The sequence below is a fragment of the Hyalella azteca genome, unplaced genomic scaffold (assembly GCF_000764305.2).
Source record: "Hyalella azteca isolate HAZT.00-mixed unplaced genomic scaffold, Hazt_2.0.2 contig5, whole genome shotgun sequence".
Taxonomy (NCBI): Eukaryota; Metazoa; Arthropoda; class Malacostraca; order Amphipoda; family Hyalellidae; genus Hyalella; species Hyalella azteca.
Genome location: NW_025930368.1, coordinates 253712 through 272401, shown reverse-complemented (window position 1 = coordinate 272401; position 18690 = coordinate 253712). Strand labels below are relative to the sequence as shown.

General features: G+C 37.0%; 1 protein-coding gene across 1 annotated transcript; it reads right to left on the bottom strand.

Annotated features, from left to right (window-relative positions):
* Positions 1-1098: 1098 nt before the first annotated feature.
* On the bottom strand, positions 1099-10879 carry LOC108676221. The gene is made up of 4 exons (XM_018164274.2): positions 9880-10879; positions 4186-4310; positions 3226-3540; positions 1099-2892 (listed from the first exon to the last, which is right to left on the bottom strand). Exons 1-4 carry the CDS (start codon positions 10180-10182, stop codon positions 2808-2810), a joined length of 828 nt encoding a protein of 275 aa, XP_018019763.1. The 5' UTR covers positions 10183-10879; the 3' UTR covers positions 1099-2807.
* Positions 10880-18690: the final 7811 nt, after the last annotated feature.

The following is an 18690-nucleotide window of genomic DNA, read 5'->3' as shown; positions in this document are numbered from 1 at the left end:
TAATAAAGCCAATAAACAACTTGGACTGATCAGACGCTCTTACGAGCACATAGATGCTGAAGCGATGAAGCTGTTGTTTGTCGCTGTCGTGCGTCCTAACCAAGAGTTTGAAAACGCCGTGTAGCCATTAAAACTAGAAAAGGGCACAAATTTAGTCGAGAGTGTTCAAAGACGTGCAACAAGGATAATTCCGGGATTAAAGGGCAAGTCTAAAAAAGAAAGATTGAAGATTATGAAGCTTCCAAGCCTCTGTTATCGACGTCGGCTTGGTGACCTCATTGAAGTATACAAATATACCCGCGGTTTAAACAATGTCCCAGAAGGATTACTAGAATTTGAACCAAGAACTAACACCGGGGCCACGGATATAAACTAAAAAAACTGCGTTGTAACACATCCATGCGGCAACATTTCTTCTCACTTCGAGTCACCGACATATATGTGGAACAACCTCCCTGATGGAATCGTTGACGCTCCGAGTATGAATGCCTTCAAGAACAGACTTGACAAAGCTATGTAGGAGCATATGTTCAGTCTTGAAATGCCTAGCACTTTTCGGACCTTTCAATAAGTCCAGCAGCTATTCTCAATCGATCGTCAGTTATGGAAAAATCGGGTTCAAACGGCAGGATCCCTTATGGAATCAAGTCACGACAAGTACAAGAATCGGCTACAGGCCGTGGGCCTATTTCTTCAGTGCCGACACTTCTATTCTATTCTAAAAGAGTCATGGTTCATCTAACCGCGTAACGTAGTTACTTAATTTATAAAGCTGTTTATCTATTAGATAGATAAACTGCTTATAGATTAGTTAGGGCAGAGTGGCCCAGAGGTTACAGTTCAGAGGATTAGGATTGGACCATAGAGATGCGTGTTCGATCCTAGCTTTGTGCGCCAGTGTCTGGTCAGAATCGGAGAGGAAGCCGCAGCAGTGAGTTGCGCGTTCGAGACCGCAACAAGCTGTGAATATTTTGTGATGTTATGAATCGGCGATTAATAAACGCTGAAACCACTATTACATAACATTACATCTATTCGATATAAGAAGAAACCAGAAAAATTTCGGGGTGATGATCATATTTGTTTAAAAAATCACAGTTATTCTAAAACATTTATTTATTAATACTCTAAGACACTTTTTTCGTAGATACATTCAACGCGCGTTGCCTTATTTCAGCAATTTTTCTACAACGTGACAATAAAATCTCAAACAATGTCAATAACATAAATTAAACAATCCCGCTTTCCACCAAATATTCAAATCTTCATCTTTACAAATGGTTATTTCAGTAGTGAAATAATTTGATAAATGTGAATGAATATAAAAAATGATATTCATCCAAAACCCCCACTCACTGAATTAAGAAAAATTCGAGATAAACTTTCGTTGGACTTTCCCATAGGCGGTGCAAACTTTCATCGAAGGTTTTATCGGTAACCTATTCAAGATTAATGACTACAGATCACAACTTTTAAAGTAGTTTAAGTTCTAATCTTAACTAATAGACTCATTACCAGTAGTTCGTATGTTCAGCAATGACCTTATTTTCAAATGATTTTAATTGAAGAACAATATAACAACATGCAAACGCCTAAAAACAACATTAAAAGTACAAAATGTGATACGCATATGATGTACATATAGTACGTTACTAATAGATAACCGGACACATGGAGCAAGGATTTCCATTGTAGGATTAATGAACAAATAGTAAGCAAACGTTCGACTTCTTCCTGATACGAAAAAACAGTATAATCTTAAAGGTCAATGCGAAGAACCTTAAAAAATAATAAATTAATTATACCAATCCAAAGAATCGCAATTAAAACATATCAAGTTCGACTGTCTACTAATAATAAAATAAACACCATATTACTCTTGAGTAAATTTAAATTTTTGGAAGCGAAATCACAACATGGATAAGTTTTCCGATGTCATCTCATCTTTATAATATTGATAGACAACAAAGACACGTTAGCAACATGCTTAAAACTCACACTTTAACAATATGCTTAAAACTATCACATGTTGCACCAAAATCGACTACGTGAGCTTCAGTCCAGCCGAAACAAGACTAGCGTTCTGTGCGAACTTGCTATGAGATTCAGGGACTTCATTTGCTCTTCAAAATGCAAAATACGAGGTTGTAAATTGAAATATTGAATAAAATCATGCTAACGTTGCATCATTGTAAGACATTCTAGTCAAAATCTGAGCTCATACAGAAAATTCGTTCATCTTCATGAGAATCAACAACTCGTGACAGACATAAGAACCACAATCAAACGATAAAGTACATTCTATAGACTTGCAAGTACATGTGTGCATATTAAAATATAAAGTACATATTTTCTTACAATTTTGCCTTTACACAGTCATCACAGGAATTTCATCTAATACACTGACTCAAGTAAAAGGGAAAAACAAGGGAGTAATTAGTTATAAGTAGTAGGAATGTAGAATTAGATAATTAAATAGTTGAAAACTAGGGGTAGTTATAATGATGGCCACGAACAGAGATAGTTTCCGAGATGAATCGGTTCATGCGAAGGCAGTCTACTGTAGAACTTTTGTTTATAGGTAATTAAAATAGGCTAAATATTTTCGTGAAAAATCTGATAATCATCAACGTTTCAGGCATAGATTTGTAATTCTGATGATGTGCTAAGGAAGATAAGATATTTAATCATAAAGAAATGCACCATCCTTATGCATCAGGTCTAATAATGTAACTAGGATAAAGTAGTATGTACAATCAAAGGATCCTTAAGGTCTAAGGATTTCAGTTAAGTAGGAATTTGAATGACTAGGGTTGACGCTGCTCGTTGACTCGCTGCTCGGCGTCGAGTGATGGCGTTGGCGCTAAGCTGATTGATCTCAACAAGCTTGAGCTGTTGAAGAGTTTCCGGTTTTTATTGGATTAAAATATATGCTTAGCATCACATGCAAGTTACTGAGAGATCGAAGTATGTTCATGATATTAAATTAATGTACTCAAGTTGGCGAAAATGAATCGAATCATGTGATATATCATGTGTTGATTATCCTCAAAACTAAAATCACGGTAATCTTGAAGCTCTAAACTTTTAAACATTGTTCGACAATAAAGCCACTTAGAAACATCGCCAACATGGTTTATTACAAAGATGAATACCGCAGCCATATTATACTTTTGGAATTTCTTAAATAAATTAAAAGAAATACTACCATTTTACGCCGCTTACCTTCTGGATCTAAAAGCGTTAGTCCCAACGTCGTTGCTGTTCGAAGCACTTCTTGTGTACTGGTTGACTCGATTAGAAGACTGGGACGAATCTGCCACAGTTTTGCGACGTATTCTATCCCACTTTGAGGGATCCACATACGTAGAAAGAGCGCTGGATGATGATCCGCTCCTCGGGCGAACGTCTACTGGTAATATTGGTTCCCATAGGCGTTGCAAATTATCTTGTGAGCCTTCATTGGATGACGAAGATTTGCCACTGCCGCGTGTGCCGTGAGTGTGGGTGGGGGCCACGTCCAGGGTAGAGCAGCCAGGACTGCACAATGCACAAATAAAATGATAGAATCTGATCTAGATGGTTGCGTACTACAAAAAAGTGAAGGACTTAGAAATTAAAAAATCTTCTACAAGCAAAGAAAAACTGATGAATCTTCATCGATTCCATCGGCAAATTTACCCACTTCGAGCCGGTTTGAATGATGAAGGGTTAACTATCAATTATCACATATCAGCCGATTAATTATACATTATAGTAGCATATGGTAAATTGATTGCCGGATGTATTTAATCAAGTCACATTCCTGAATAATGATTGTCATATGGTAAATTTAATGACGGATGCATTGAATCAAGTAGTCATGTATATTCATTAAGGAAATAGTGACAATTTCAGTATTTTGAAGAATACAGGTAACATGAACGTCTCCACACCCTAAACTGCAAGTCATGGATGCGAACGTGTGAAGGGAAGGTTATGCCGTGTGACTCAGGTAGTCATGGCGTCAGCGTAGGCGATGTCATTAGCGGTGACGACAGCGGTGACGTCAATGACAACGTTGTCGCAGCGGCTGTTTGTTACCGCACTTAACGCTAGGAGCGCTGATCATTTCAGATGAACAAGTCATGGTATTTCTACCCGTACCTCAATGATGGAGTGTATGAGGGATTGTGAGTCACTGACCTCATGCTTTTCCTCTCACACACCACGGAGTAGTAGTCGGGCGGGAGTGCGTCGCTGAAGCCCAAGTCCTCGTAGTTTGGGGGCTTGTCGTCGATAGGCACACTTTGACCTTCACTCAGGACTCCCTGTAAGAGACATGATAAAATCAGAACTAATAATCTTAAAATCGGCAGTGAATTGCAATTTTTTAGCTCTATGTAACTTTGGTCTTAAGCCAGATAGTAATTTCTTAGTTACGATCTGTACTGCATACATTTGAACTAAATAAATAAGTCGTACATATTTTGCTACAAGAGAGAATAATTTTACACGTCAAATCGCTCAAACAAAAAGAAGCAATCAAACTAACCCACAAGCAGTTTTATCACCTACGCAAAGGAATGCCTAAAAAGTTTCTATTTAGAGATGCGATAAACTGTTTTTTATATGAGGAGCTGCTGAACGTGAAATCTCATGAAGCAACACAAGACAGGTTTTAGGTCTCATTCGGCGGCCGGCTGCACGTATCGCTGGAACCTCTCGCCTGGGAATTAACCGTAAAAAATGTTATATGTTCATTCTTAGAAATTGCCGCGATTTCTAGGATGTCAGAGTAGGTTAGTGACGGAATCCTCCTACAAAGACCACACGTTGAACAAGGAAAATCTGTCCAGCCATGACAAAGAGTTGGGTGCAGATGCAGGTCACGTACTCGAGGCATGGAGACAAAGGGACGTTCGTAACTGCTTTCCCATCACTGAAACCTCGATTCTATGGCATGATGTTACTAACACGTCACTGACTTTTAGTATTTAGTTTTTTGGCTATATTTCAGGGAGTTCGGAACGTTATGATCTGTTAATGTCCATTCGCTGGGCTGAGGCAATCGAGAAAACGATTGCGACAGATCAACGAAGTGGGAAATAGTTCATCATTGATTTGTCTTATTTGTCTTTTGAGCCACTCTCGTGGCTCCGAAAATTGAAGCTGCTCATTTAAAACAGCTTTCATGTAGTTTATTGAATTGAAACAATTAACAATTTTCTTGACTGTCGTAGTGACATAAAAATCGCAGTCCAAATGGAAATAAATTCATCACCGCCATGTTAAAAGATTTTGCTGAAGCCTAGTTATAGCACTTGGAAAAACATGGCGTCTTCAAATGCTTCGGTTTCAAATTTCAAGAATTTTAGAATTAAAAGCAATATATCCGAAACTTGTAACCAACTGTTTGAAAATGAAAAAATAAGGCAAATTTTTATTTACTGTAGACTATTTGCACCAGCAAGAAAAAGTTATTCTGTTTTAAATCGGAGAAAAAGTTAAAATAAAAGCAGAAAAACCTAAAAATGGGATGCAAGGTGCTGCAGAAAATGTTTCTGAAAACACAACATTAAAGATACGTAAATATACGAAGTAATATTGAACAGCAGTAAATAATAGCTTTTAAGAAGTCAATTCTCACCATGATCAGGAATTGACTTTAAATAGGAATGAAAAATATGAGGAATTGACTTCTAAAAATGAATTTTAGAAGTCGATTCTCACCATGATCAGGAATTGACTTTAGAATATGAATGAGCTTAACTATTGTTTTGAGGAACAAAACAGTCATTTTGTCTCGACTGCAGATAAATTAAATAATAATTAATTAACATCCATCATACGTATAAGATATGGCATTTTATTCGAATGAGTCCATAATGCGTCACAGCCTTACGTGCTACCCTTAAAAATTTAAGTTCAGCTTGTCATCACAGCCTTCATACAATAAATGAACAATTTTCAGCTTCTTAATTTTCAAAAGTAGCTAATGTTTAAATTCCTAAATTCTCAACTAAACTAATAAAGTTGCATAAAAGGCACACGTTGACCGAATGTTATCGATGAATACGGATAAAATGTGAGTATTTAATTATTTTATTCTCTACTCCCCTGGTCAACGATAATTTTCCATTAAAAAATTTGTTTTAACAGTACTTTATTAATTTAGACATTTCTGACTACGATAATTTTCCATTAAAAAATTTGTTTTAGAAGTACTTTATTAATTTAGACATTTTTGACTATCCTCTCAGCCCGTGGAGACCAGTAGCTCTACCTAAAAATAGAGCTTGGGCGCTGTGCGATGCGGACGCGTGGAGACTGACGTACAACAAATGGAGATATCGGCCCAAGAAAATTAATTATCGACTTTGGACCAAATAAACCTCACCAAAGATTCTTCATAGAATGAAGGAGTCGTTGATTATTTGATTCAACCACGATAAAATATTTTGGAAAAAATGGGTCCAACGAGCAATGTTTAATAGATAGATGATCGCATCTTAAGAGCAGCCGTGCCGCGACAGTGACCTCGCATTGATTGTCTTCGTTCCTAACATGAGTGTTGAGCATCCTAACTTGTTTTTGTCGATGGTAGCGACTGGCAGGAGAGGGCGCGAGTAGGCAGGCAAGGATACCTGTGACTTCACAAGCAAGCCACATAACCACTTAAAAAATATGGGTTAACATGTTATTTCGTTATTATGAGCTTTATTTCAAAAAATTTTGTTAATAAGTATCACTTAACTGTCTTTTTGTATTATTCGTTATGGAAAGCGCATGTTAAAAAAACTTCCGCAATTAATCAAATTTACTAGCATCAATTACTGCCTCTTTAACCTGCCTTTTTAGGCGTATGCAGGCTCCTTCTTGGCAGCCTACACACTAAACAGTGCAAGGGAGCAGTTGATTTTGTTATGACTTGCAGTTAATTAATTAAACTAGTGGAATAAGGGAGAAATTCTGGGAAATAGTGTTCATATATCCAACTGGCAGGTTAACTGAAGTTGCCCTAGGCCTAGATCGATGATTTGGTACATAACTGCTCAAGCTGGAGTTAAGCACGAGTGTAGCGAGTGCAGCAAGGAGTTGACTAGAAATGTGGCAATGGCTGGCGCAGTCGTCAAGCACATGCAGTGCAGGGGTCTGCGCGTGTGGTAACGCGTCACCGCTACAATGGCGTTCTGCCACAAGCTGTTAACCGCACGCACAAAAGCAGTTCATTCGGTCGATGGCATTGAGACATTTAAGTATGATGTAATTATGCTCTCAATGAAACCATGCAAAACTGTCCGAGCGGAACAGCCGCGATTCTCGCAATATACCAGCAGCACTGCCGGAAACCTCAATTAATACAATTAACGATACCTACTATTAATTTAAAAACAGTGTGGATTGAAAGCTGCTTTGTAAAAGCAGTTGACTAAAAACTTATGATCTGAGTACATATATGTAAAAAATGCACATCAATGATTGCGTCTTGGTCTCGAAACATTACGATTGCCAAGACACCAGTTAACTATACCCACAGTATCGATAAATAAGCTTGAATGACTTTCTCAACCAAAGCGGGCAAATTCGGCAGAAGAGTATAAGAAAGCTGGCTGTTTCGAGCGCCCAGAAAGAAACGGTCCGGGAGGCTGAAGGATGACTATCACACAAGCAGTTTGCTCTCTTGTGTAAAGAGGAATGACACTCGGAAAATCTGCCTGCCCTTTATAGGAACATGGGTCAGGAAACAGCTAAACTACCTAAAATGTTTTCCAAAGTCAAGAATTAAGTAATCGAATATTTACCAGTAGTTAGCAGCTGATATTATGTAGGAATTTTGGTTTCATGATGATGTGCATAAAGCCATGATTTGTCGTTTGGCGATTAAGTGTTGAAAAAACTCTCCGATTTCTTTCCTTCCGATGAGTAACTGATTTTTAAAAATTTCTGTCAGACTCTAGATAGTGTGATTGAATTCACTACGAGCGTCAGTATTATAAAATTACCATCTCATAAAAATAATAACGTCAAAATTTAATGCAATCGCTTATTATGTTGAAATACAAAGCTAACTTGTCGAGTCCTCAGAAGCGGGCAATTGGACTTACTCAACTATAAGTAGAAATTAAACATTTTAGACATCAGTGACTTGAGGCAAGAGAAGTGCTCACTTTACCAAGTGCCTGATAAGACACGCACTCACCGGAAATCGTGTCGAAGGAAACGAGCATGTTTTCATTTACGATGTCAAGTTAAAGATATGATAGGCTTCGTCCATATCCGTAGCTCATCGCCAAAACGTTTGCACAAATGTAGCTTGTAGTTGACAAACCATAATCGTTTACTGTCCAGTTAAGGTAACCAATTTGAACACTTTTCCGACGCAGCTTTCTTACCTGAGTTAACTAAATGCAATGAGAACATCATGAATTTCACAGTAAAAAGTCTAAACTCAAATCTAAACTGAAATCTATTTATTCCAAATTTACTAGCATCGTAAAACCCACGATCGCCGTATATACTATTACGATCATTAGGCACCGCCTACAACCACCATCAATTAACAAGGTTTTAATCGAATAACCAATAATTAGAAGCAAGGATTAGGGGAAGCCCATATGATATCCAAGTAATCTCAAATTGGCCTTCACTGCATGACCAGACGCCGGAAAACGTTCTGATAAGAACGGCGGCAAGATAGACGTCGGGTCTGTCGAGCTATACCATTAATATTCGAATTCGAATATTATTTAGAATTATTATTTATTATTATTAATTATCAATTAGAATGAATACGAATATTAATATTCGTATTCGAATTTAAGTCGGTCGGAATGCGGCATGAGGTCACGCAACTAGGTGAAAAGTTATGCATAGTTATAGTAACCTTGCACTGTGAGGTGTTTTTGTACGTATAATCTTTCGTCCATTAACGAATGACATGACAAAATAATAAAATTACAAATAGCTATACCAGCAAATATTCAAAGTACAGTTTGAAAACGGATCATATCAAAATACTTTCCATTTTTAGACAACACTTTAAAACAAGTTTTTGCCCTTAGACATCAATGTCAGTAGACAAAAAACTAAAGCGATAAAAATGGATAGTATTAACGGAAATTAAATAATATGAATTTAATTTTATTTCATTATCCGAATAGTAAATATCTTTTAAATGAAATAAAGTCTACTTTGTCAGCATATCCGTTCTCGATGACGAATTTTCACGATGTCACGGAGTTTTTTATGAAGAATTTCTGGTCAAATATTAACGGAAACTTAATTTTTATCGTGTCAGCAAAAAAAATTTTGGGTTCAAATTGAAACGCTGTTATTAAGACGGCTAAGTTAGAATTTTTGTACTAATTCTAGTTTAGGAGCTAACAAATTATTGAACTAATTTGAAATGAAATTAAATTTTAGCTAATTTTCATTGTGGATTGAAAATCAGGCGTTATTTTTCTGCTTTATAATGACGCCGTAGCTCACGCAGAATGACTGATAAAATACTCCCATGTACAGCACACACGTTTACTAAACCATGCGCCAGAGGGCCAGAGATTCGGACTCCAAATTATGCAGCACAGGAAGGGTTTTAACCAAATAGCAAAGCAGAAAACCCACTTACCGCATTTCAAGATACGGTCATTCCGCTCTGATTAATGTGGTTACTGAAGTAACCAACGAATTACTATGCTTTATTTATAGAATGTTTGGGGCAAGTTTTCAAGTCTATTGGATAGCAGAGATTTACTTGTGAAGGGAAAATTTGAAATTCGTTTTAGTTGATGTGAAGTGACACTGGAAGTTATATACATCTCACAATATTGTTTCATAAACAATATTCCACATACACAGCACAGCTGTCGAATTAATTATACGAGATATTTTACTCACAGCGATGTCTTGGAAGTCAGGAGGCCGGAACTTGTAGCTAATGCATGCATTGCCCGCCACCATGACGCTGAGAAGAAGCGCCCCGACAAGGAATGTCACCACGTTGGTAACTGTCACCACGGGAGCGTAAATTAGTTGAGGAATTCCAGCAAATATCAAAATAATGCCCATGGATCCCACGACTGACAAAAGGCACTGAATGGAGGAAATGATGGCACTGCGACGCCCTCTTTCCGTTGACAGCAGCGCCATGATGCGGAGGTCTCGATCTGTTGGCCGTGATATTTGGGCGCTCAGAGTCATTGTGCTGAGGCTCAAACTGGTTGTGGCTGGCTGCAGGAACACGACAATAAATTTTCAGATTTAGCCAATGCCAAAGTTGAGAGTGGGAGTTTCTGCCAAGTGTAACTTTGGATTGAACCTTGCTTCAGCAAGTGTCGAGTTGAAGGTGGATGGATGCACAGTTGCAGGATTTAGAAAGCACTGGATGGTTCTCAGACTTTATATGTAGTAGCGATGGGAAGAGTGATGGCTACTCGAATGAAATGTAGCAGCACTTTACAAAGATGATTTAAATTTGTTTTGATTTGCGGTACGTCGGAAATTTCAAGGCATCATCCTTGCAAACCAGTTTAAGAGCTAAAATTTAAAAGTTTTCTCATCTACACTGGTATGTAACCATTTACTGCTATAGTTATTTGTTCAGAAGAGAATTCTTTGTGCATCCGAGAATTTGAAGTTCAGTACCAAGTAAGTGCTTCTGTTGTTGATGTAGCTCGTTCAATTTAAATAAGCGGTTGACTAGTTTTGCACCAAAAAGACCACAGTTGAAGGGAAATAAACAACTAAATCGCGTAGAGGATTCAGCGATCGCTAATTATTCTGGAATGGATATAATTTTTTCCTTAAAGTTCTACAAAGTTTTAACCACAGCCCACCATCCATGCAGGGCAGTGTAACAATTTACGGTGCGATTTCGAAAATCCTATATTGTTGTCATCTGAAAGGAAAGAGAAAAAGTTTTAATTGACATTTAAAAGTTTCTTGACGAAAACATGAAATGAACGCAATAAAGTAGAGCGCATGTCGTTTAAGGATTTACATTAATTTTGCTTATGCACAGCTTCATAAATCTATAAAATAAAACAGATTAAAGCACATAATACCGAAAAAGTTCATATTGTCTATAAAATGAAATAATTTGTGACAAATAAGTCATACAATCGGAACTTTAATTCATATAGTACCCTTTTCTATTATTTTTAGCCAAAATATATTAGGTTTTAGATACGTTTATCAGTGATAGGAGACTAAAGACAGTCGTAAAAGTTGTGTTCTCTAAGCCTTCTCATAAAGCTGTCCAATAAAAGCATCAAACGCTGCTGAGTGCAATCAGATGATTCTTTATCGGATATGAATAAAGTCACCGGTGCTGATAAGGAATAAACAAAATGAATTTTATTAAACGTCGGATTGGGAAGTCATAAAAAATTACAAACACACATTCATAAAATTGAAGTGAATTTATACAAGGACTCGAATCAGCTGATCATGTCGTGGGTTTGGTTGGAGCGTAAAGCATGGCCGGATAAGGATTTCCGCTATGACGGCACTCGTGCAGCAAGTTAATTCCGTCCGTGACATACATGTGGAAAATAGGTGAATTAATCCATAAATGACTCAATAGGATCCTGTAATGGAATCTCGATAATAATGGCTGATTTGAAAATTTGAGTTGGAAATGAAATATGTTTGCAAGAAAACAATTGAAAAACGAAAGTGCCGCATGAACTTTCATACGCAAACAATGTGGTTGTAGGCAGGTACAAAAATTGAATCTCACTGAATCATCAAGATTTACATTTTACAGAGATGGTCAGAATTTGTCAATGCACTGACCACTGCACAGTAAAGTAGACCGGCATTTTCTGCACCGAGAATTGGTTTCACTTCATTATCAGACCATCACTTAAAATTTCACCATAAATTTCAGGACATAATTCATAGAAGCACAAGCCACGCATTCACTTGCACGTAACCAATTTTTCGAGAATAATAAGATGGTGTTGCTGCACAAGGTGCATTAATATTAATGAGTTCAAACTTGGCATATTCAGCAAGTAACCAAAATTAAATAGTCTAAAGAATTGATGTAGATGTTTAAACAATATTTCTATATAGATGTCAAGAAGGTAACTTATTACAAATTTATTTAGAGTGAGTGTAGTTTATCGCGAAATTGCAGAAATATTGAGCATTTCTTCGCAACCAAGAAATAGACGAGTTTTTCTCCTGTCACTCGCTTGTCTAATCATAGTTGTTGCGAGGCAAAACATTGTGGAATAAATAAAGCAACGTTTTGCATTACTAGTTTCAGTCCATAAAAAAATTCGGAAATCGTGCGGCTTGGAAGACGCATTCTAGCGTTACGAAACTGGTATCCAAGATACTTAGTTATGGATGATGTCAGCCTGAGATAAGATCACCGCAGGCGCAAAAAAATGAAGAGGGTAGGTACAGAAATGCATGCAAGCCTTCGAACGAGTAGCTAGAAGACAACGACTATACCAGCTGGAAATAATATCGAAGGATCGAAAGATATCACAGCAAACGACAAAATTCACGTTGCAAAGAATCAACAATACCTTTATATGCAAATTTTATGCCTGCACTATCTCAAATCGAAAATGAAAATAATTTTTTATAATTAATTCGCTCAAATTCAGTTATGTAGAATATAAATGAAATAAATTAACACTGGCATGGTAACACACAAATATGTATCTACTGTGTCCAAAGATCCCAAGCTAATTGTAAACTAGCCCTAGCAATTTAATTGAGAACTAACCTTTGCAAGCCTCTAACCTTTGCTATTGGTACATTTTTTTTGCCCCTCATTTCAAGAATTCATGCGAGTCGGGTGACCTTGTCTAGCGCTCGCGGGGTTGCGAGTTCCAGCGCCAGAGCAGCTCTAAAAGCACATGCGTCGTGATGAAGTGTAACCAATGAGAGCCTCGAGACCGAGCAGAAACCTGACAATTGCGCAATAGCTGGGGTGGCCACGAAGGTGGCAGTCATTATCATTACTGCAATATTGTTGCTATACGGTAGTGTTAGAATGATTTGTGGTTTCTTAGTTGCCATGTGAAAGTTAAACATAACACATATAAAAAAAATTAGTTTGAAGCTTTTATTTTGGTTTTCGAATTAGGATTTCTCATCCAATACGTATAACACGAATAGTTTTTCCAAATGCGTCTCTATCGACGATTTATCAACGAATTGATAGATCATAAATTTTGAGCAGTAAGTTTCTATACTCCCGTTTGTTTCTGACAAACTATAGCGGTTAAGGTGGCGTTGCCCGAGATGGAAAATCTTCAATTTAAAAGTTACGTTAATTTGAATCCCATCTTCCCCAATCTAGTAAAGAGTTTTAAAAGTAACATATATACAGTAATTTAAAAAAGTCTCGATCCAACCCAATTTTAGCATGGAACTTTTATTTAACCCTAGTTTTTCCAATCCGAAGGGATACTAAATTTTTCCTTCAAATAAATTTACCAAAATTTAAATTACATTTCCGTATTCTTAATTAATCTCCCCACCACAATTTTGAAGAATTACCACCAAACATCTCAATTTTACTGCGAAGTAACATCCTGACACGATCAGCTTAGTGGATACAATTAAGCTCGATTATCATCTTCATATTTACCGCGCGAGGCTTCAAACACACACAAGTTTTGACAAATACAGATAATGGATCATCAAACGTTCACATGATGCAGCATTCAATGAAAAAAAATATGCGTTTAAAAATTACTTTTTAAAGACAACACTTATAAAGAGGCCAGTGTCTCCGATGTTACACATGTGCAATGAATGAATTTCTAATTTTTTAATGTTAAAAATATTATTTTTTTATTTGCAATTATAAAAAATTTAGATTTTTAAAATTATTTATTCCGTCAATGATTCAAGCTTTCAATTTTCAGCTTTGATTCAAGCGACTTTTCGCAAGTATGCAAAATTTCAGATCGATTGGACAATTAAAAGTGTGTTAAATACCGATTATAAGATTTGTAGCGGACAAACAACAAGAAGTGAAGTTAAAGAGAAGTGTTGTATATAATTATAATGGGATTAGATAAATAATGAGGCATTAAGCTGAATAGTAGATATAAATGCCCGTGTACTACAGTATCATTCTATGGTTACACAGCTAACAAATGGATAACACAAATATGAGTACATAAAAACTTAAGTGGTAGTTGTGAACGGTTGAATAGAATCATTAAGCAGTTACATCTTAATCGGACTAATTCATGCATTTTACTGATATTTTTCATGCCTAAGTTTGAAAGAATTGAAAGGATCCTATATTAATGTGTGTCAGTAAATTAAATTAAGAGGATTGAGAAACCCAATCAAATCCTCCTGAAAATGATCAATTCTGAAGCAACGTATTTCGTAACACTGATATTCGACTGAATGATAAACTTCTTTCAACTCATATCATGGACCAGCCTCTCCTTTCTTCGCTGTTATTGCTACCTGAATCATGAAGCCTTTTACAGCTTAATAAGGTTTATTTGTCTTCTAATTTACAATTATTTTCAACCTCAAATTGTGGATTGTTCTTTTACAGTCTTATGTGGCATAAATTCAACCGCACTTGAGTTGGTTCAGAAATTGTGTAGTGAAGCGATAATACACAGATTAGTTCAATTTCTAATGACTACGCCGAGACCTCGAAACTTGTTTACAATCACAGCTAGGAGAGCAGGATGGGATATCATACTAATTCAAGCCTGTGTTTTATAAGCTGAATTTGGAGCTTACCTACGTCGTTAGATACACGACATGGTGTCTGACTTACGTCGTACATGACTTGTGTAAAAAGAAACTGATTAGTTTTTTTGAAAATCATTCGAATCCACTTGATAGGAATGATGGCATGTTTTTAAACTCATTCCATCTATAAAAATTTAAAGTGAAGTTTCCTCGACAATACCTTTTATGCAATAAATTACATCTAATTACCACTTTAAATTATTTTTAAACTCTTACAGGCACTGTCACTATCAGTAGTGACAGACATGCGATACCAAAGCAATTTTCTACATGAATTTTCAAGTAGCAAATTCAAAAACTTGTCAGGTCCGATTGCTCGCGTTGTGTCAAGGTTACATAGGTTCGTTTAAGTCAATATTTGAGATGCTGAATTAAGTTAACCTGTGTAAGTAATTCTTAAAAAATTTGTTGTGATCACTTCCCAACTTGATCAAGTGAGAATTGTCAAGCTCCACTGGCCAAGTCAACTGAGGTTCGTTAAACTCCACTGGCCATGGGCCAACATTATTATGCAGGGCCATGACGAACAAATGGCCTTTCATATTCACAAATTACATTTCAGGTTCCAAGAACTTCACATGAATTTATGAATTAAAATCCATAACATCACAACAAATATAAGTCATGAATGGAAGATAGAAGTGCAGAAAACCATAATAATCTCTTCCGCGTATAGTTGGTCTTTATATCGATTGAAATTGCAATCGTCAAGTTTTGAACTGTTATGGAGCTGGTCTCTGAAACGTTTTAATTAAAAATATAGTGAATTTATCTTGCATTGTTTTTACTTTTAAATAACAGGGCAATGATCAAATTGTTCAAGTAAGGCAACGAAACAAAATAAAAGTCAGAAGTCAATCATATTGTTTTGGCACTTCGATCATACCGCCAAAATTCAAGGTCATGTAGTCATGGAGGTCTTTATGCAGTCACTTTAACATTCCCGGATAGTGGTCTAATTTTTCAACTGAAACGCTGAAGCAAAATAAAAATCAGAAGTCAACCGTATGGGTTTACGCTTCTGTCACTCCGCCAAAAGTCGAGGTCTGCGTGATTAAATCATATCTCCGTGCCCCGCGTACCTTTGAAGAACCTAAGAGTTTGGGAACCGGTATGCTAAATGACTAGTTGTCTCCGATGACCCTGAGCATTGGCAGGAAGTTGGTGTAAATTCTTCTGATATCTAATAATACCTGTGCTAAGTATACACGTAGGTTACTTTTAAGATTGTATAGCATTGATTTAATTATAATCGCACACTCATAAAACGTGCAATATAAAACTGATGGTGATGCACTGTTGTAGCAAGCTGAGAAATAAGTAAGCAAATACCTATCTCAGCGACCAACAGCTGTGCCGTGCCTTGGCCAAAATTTTATAAGGCAATGAGGAAGAAATTACATTCTGGTCAGGCTTCATCAGGGTTGGATCAAGGCTTAACCAACCGAACAACTGGAAACCAGCTACATCTTGTTCAACGATGACCAAACGCGGTAACTGCACACATTATTACCTAGCGATCATAATGACGATCAAGTCAGAACTGCGCTCCTTAATAAGTCACTATTACACTCTGAAGCAAAGTTTACAGATGCTTGCAGATTAAGTTATATGAATCGAGACTAGGTATTTTTAATGCGCTTGTAGAGTAATTTCAAAGCAACATTGATCAGAATATTTTAACTCGTTGTTTCGTAGGTAACTTAAGTACTTAATTGACATATTCTCCGTTGTGAGTATAATAAAAATTAATTGTAATAAATTTCTCCTTCGGAGAACAATAAAATTCCATACTTGTGCATTCATTTCTTCGAATTCAATGTATCCCAACAATTGAGTAAATAAATAATATTCAGTAATGAAAATACAAAAAAACTCAAAATACAATGTTGAATGGTTATCAAAAAATCTATTTTAATAATTGAAACTATGAAACTTTACATACTTTGACCAGGCGTTTAAGACGGCGACTTCATAAGTTCAAACTATGAGATTTAAGATTCGAAAGTGTCATGTAACGACTATTTTCGCAGTTGCATGCAGTTAAGAAAATTCAGACGAAAATTCATCTAAAAATCCGGTGCCGGAAATGGCTTGTGACGCTATCTCTTTCATCGCCAGCCACACCTCCAAGAACGGGAACATCTCCAGACGCCTCTTGCCTCCATCTCAACTGCATTGTTGTATACTCATTTAATCTATCTATTTTCGTCACTTCCAATTGCTTTATTTCCCTCTGGCCCAGTTGCAATCGGCAAAGATAACATTTATCCGTTGCCTTAGCGTGCTTGAATCTCCAAATTATGAAGATTTCTATTACACTGTCAATTTTTTTTAATTTTTCAAGCTTTTTTTTATCTCCACTTTAGTGATAAATGTTTTTCATCTCCACTTTACCTTGATATTTGGCAATAATGCATGTGACTGTATACGGGGCTAATATTGGCCGCCTCTCGATCTGGAAAATATATGCAGCTTGTAGTTTTACCGGCACGTATAGGCTTAAACACCTGGCAAGTATTGTGCCGGTATTTTCTCCTTCGTGGCGGTCACTGTGTCGTTAGGAGCCGAAGAGTGAATTTAAGTCTGTGCTCGGTATATACGTAGGTATATCTTTGGCGCGTGAGCTTTCTCTGCCCCAGCTCTGCTTGTTTTTGACGAAATTAACTTCAATAACTCGTATCTGTACGTTCCTTTTATACTCTAAATTCTTGTACTTTTAATGCAACATCGGAATCAACTTAACACTGACTAATAAAGTCTTCATTCAGTTTTAAGTTTCTCTCTTCATTTTGTTGGAGTAATTAGCATGGCGAACATTACGCATTAGTGCATACTTTTGGAGTGTTTCCAGGAACAAATGGATATCATCTGAACCGCACTTAGTAATGCTCTTTACAAACATTCTCGTTCGAACATGACAATTCACAACACTCAACGCAATTGACCAGGGCAGATGAAGAGCATCAGCCCTACTGGCAGCCTATCGGCGATGCAAATCAAATGTGTTTGTTTCTCTCAGCCGCGTCTCGTTACATGCTACTGAAACAGCTGAGCCCTTATACGCGAAACAAATAACTCGGAAAGTTCAAGAGACATATACATATGTGCCACATCTACAGTCGGCCAAGATTAGCCCCGTGTACAGGCACCTGAATGCACCTACGTTAATGTGAAGCAATGGTACAAGCGTTCGGCGGTTCTGGTAACGTCAGACAATTTTTAAGAACGCCATGCTCGAAAATCTTTAAGAAGACTGTTAGTTCGAGCAGGACATCAATATTTTGAATTTGAGTTAGACTAAGTAAAATGAACGGCAAGAACTTTAGAGAGGTCGACAAACACGTGTTTTAGGTGTACTCCCCCACACCACCACCACACATAAAACTAACCTCCTCGACACCTCGATTGTGTTCAGACATGTAGAGCACATGCTGGGATGCTGGTTGTATATGCGGGCGTCTGTGACAAGAATAAACGAAGAGGCACGAGTTACTGAACTATCATGCAGTTTCCATTCGAGCAAACAAAACTAGGAGACCAAAACTTTCTGAGTGTAGTGTACGATCAATGAGAAAAACAATATCAGAGAAAAAATGCGGTAAAAGTTGACATCATACATGATCAATTGCTAAACCCATTTGCTTTATACCGTTTACTAACGATACAAATTTATGTTTTAAGCCTAAGGCAATGTGTATGACCAAATGAAGTCATCCAGCTTCAACAGCAGGGTCGCGGTAAAAAGTGCTATAAGTAACGTCAAGAATTTCATGATGACCATAATTGTATCCGTTTAAATTGAAGCGGGCGTTGTGCAATCGGAAGAATTATCACTTTCGTGACATATTATCTAAATTCACGCTGACACCGGTGACCCCAGGTAGGCTGCTATTGCATTCAAATTAATGCAAGGCTATTATCTACGAGCAAACTTTTGCGCATAGCGTAAAA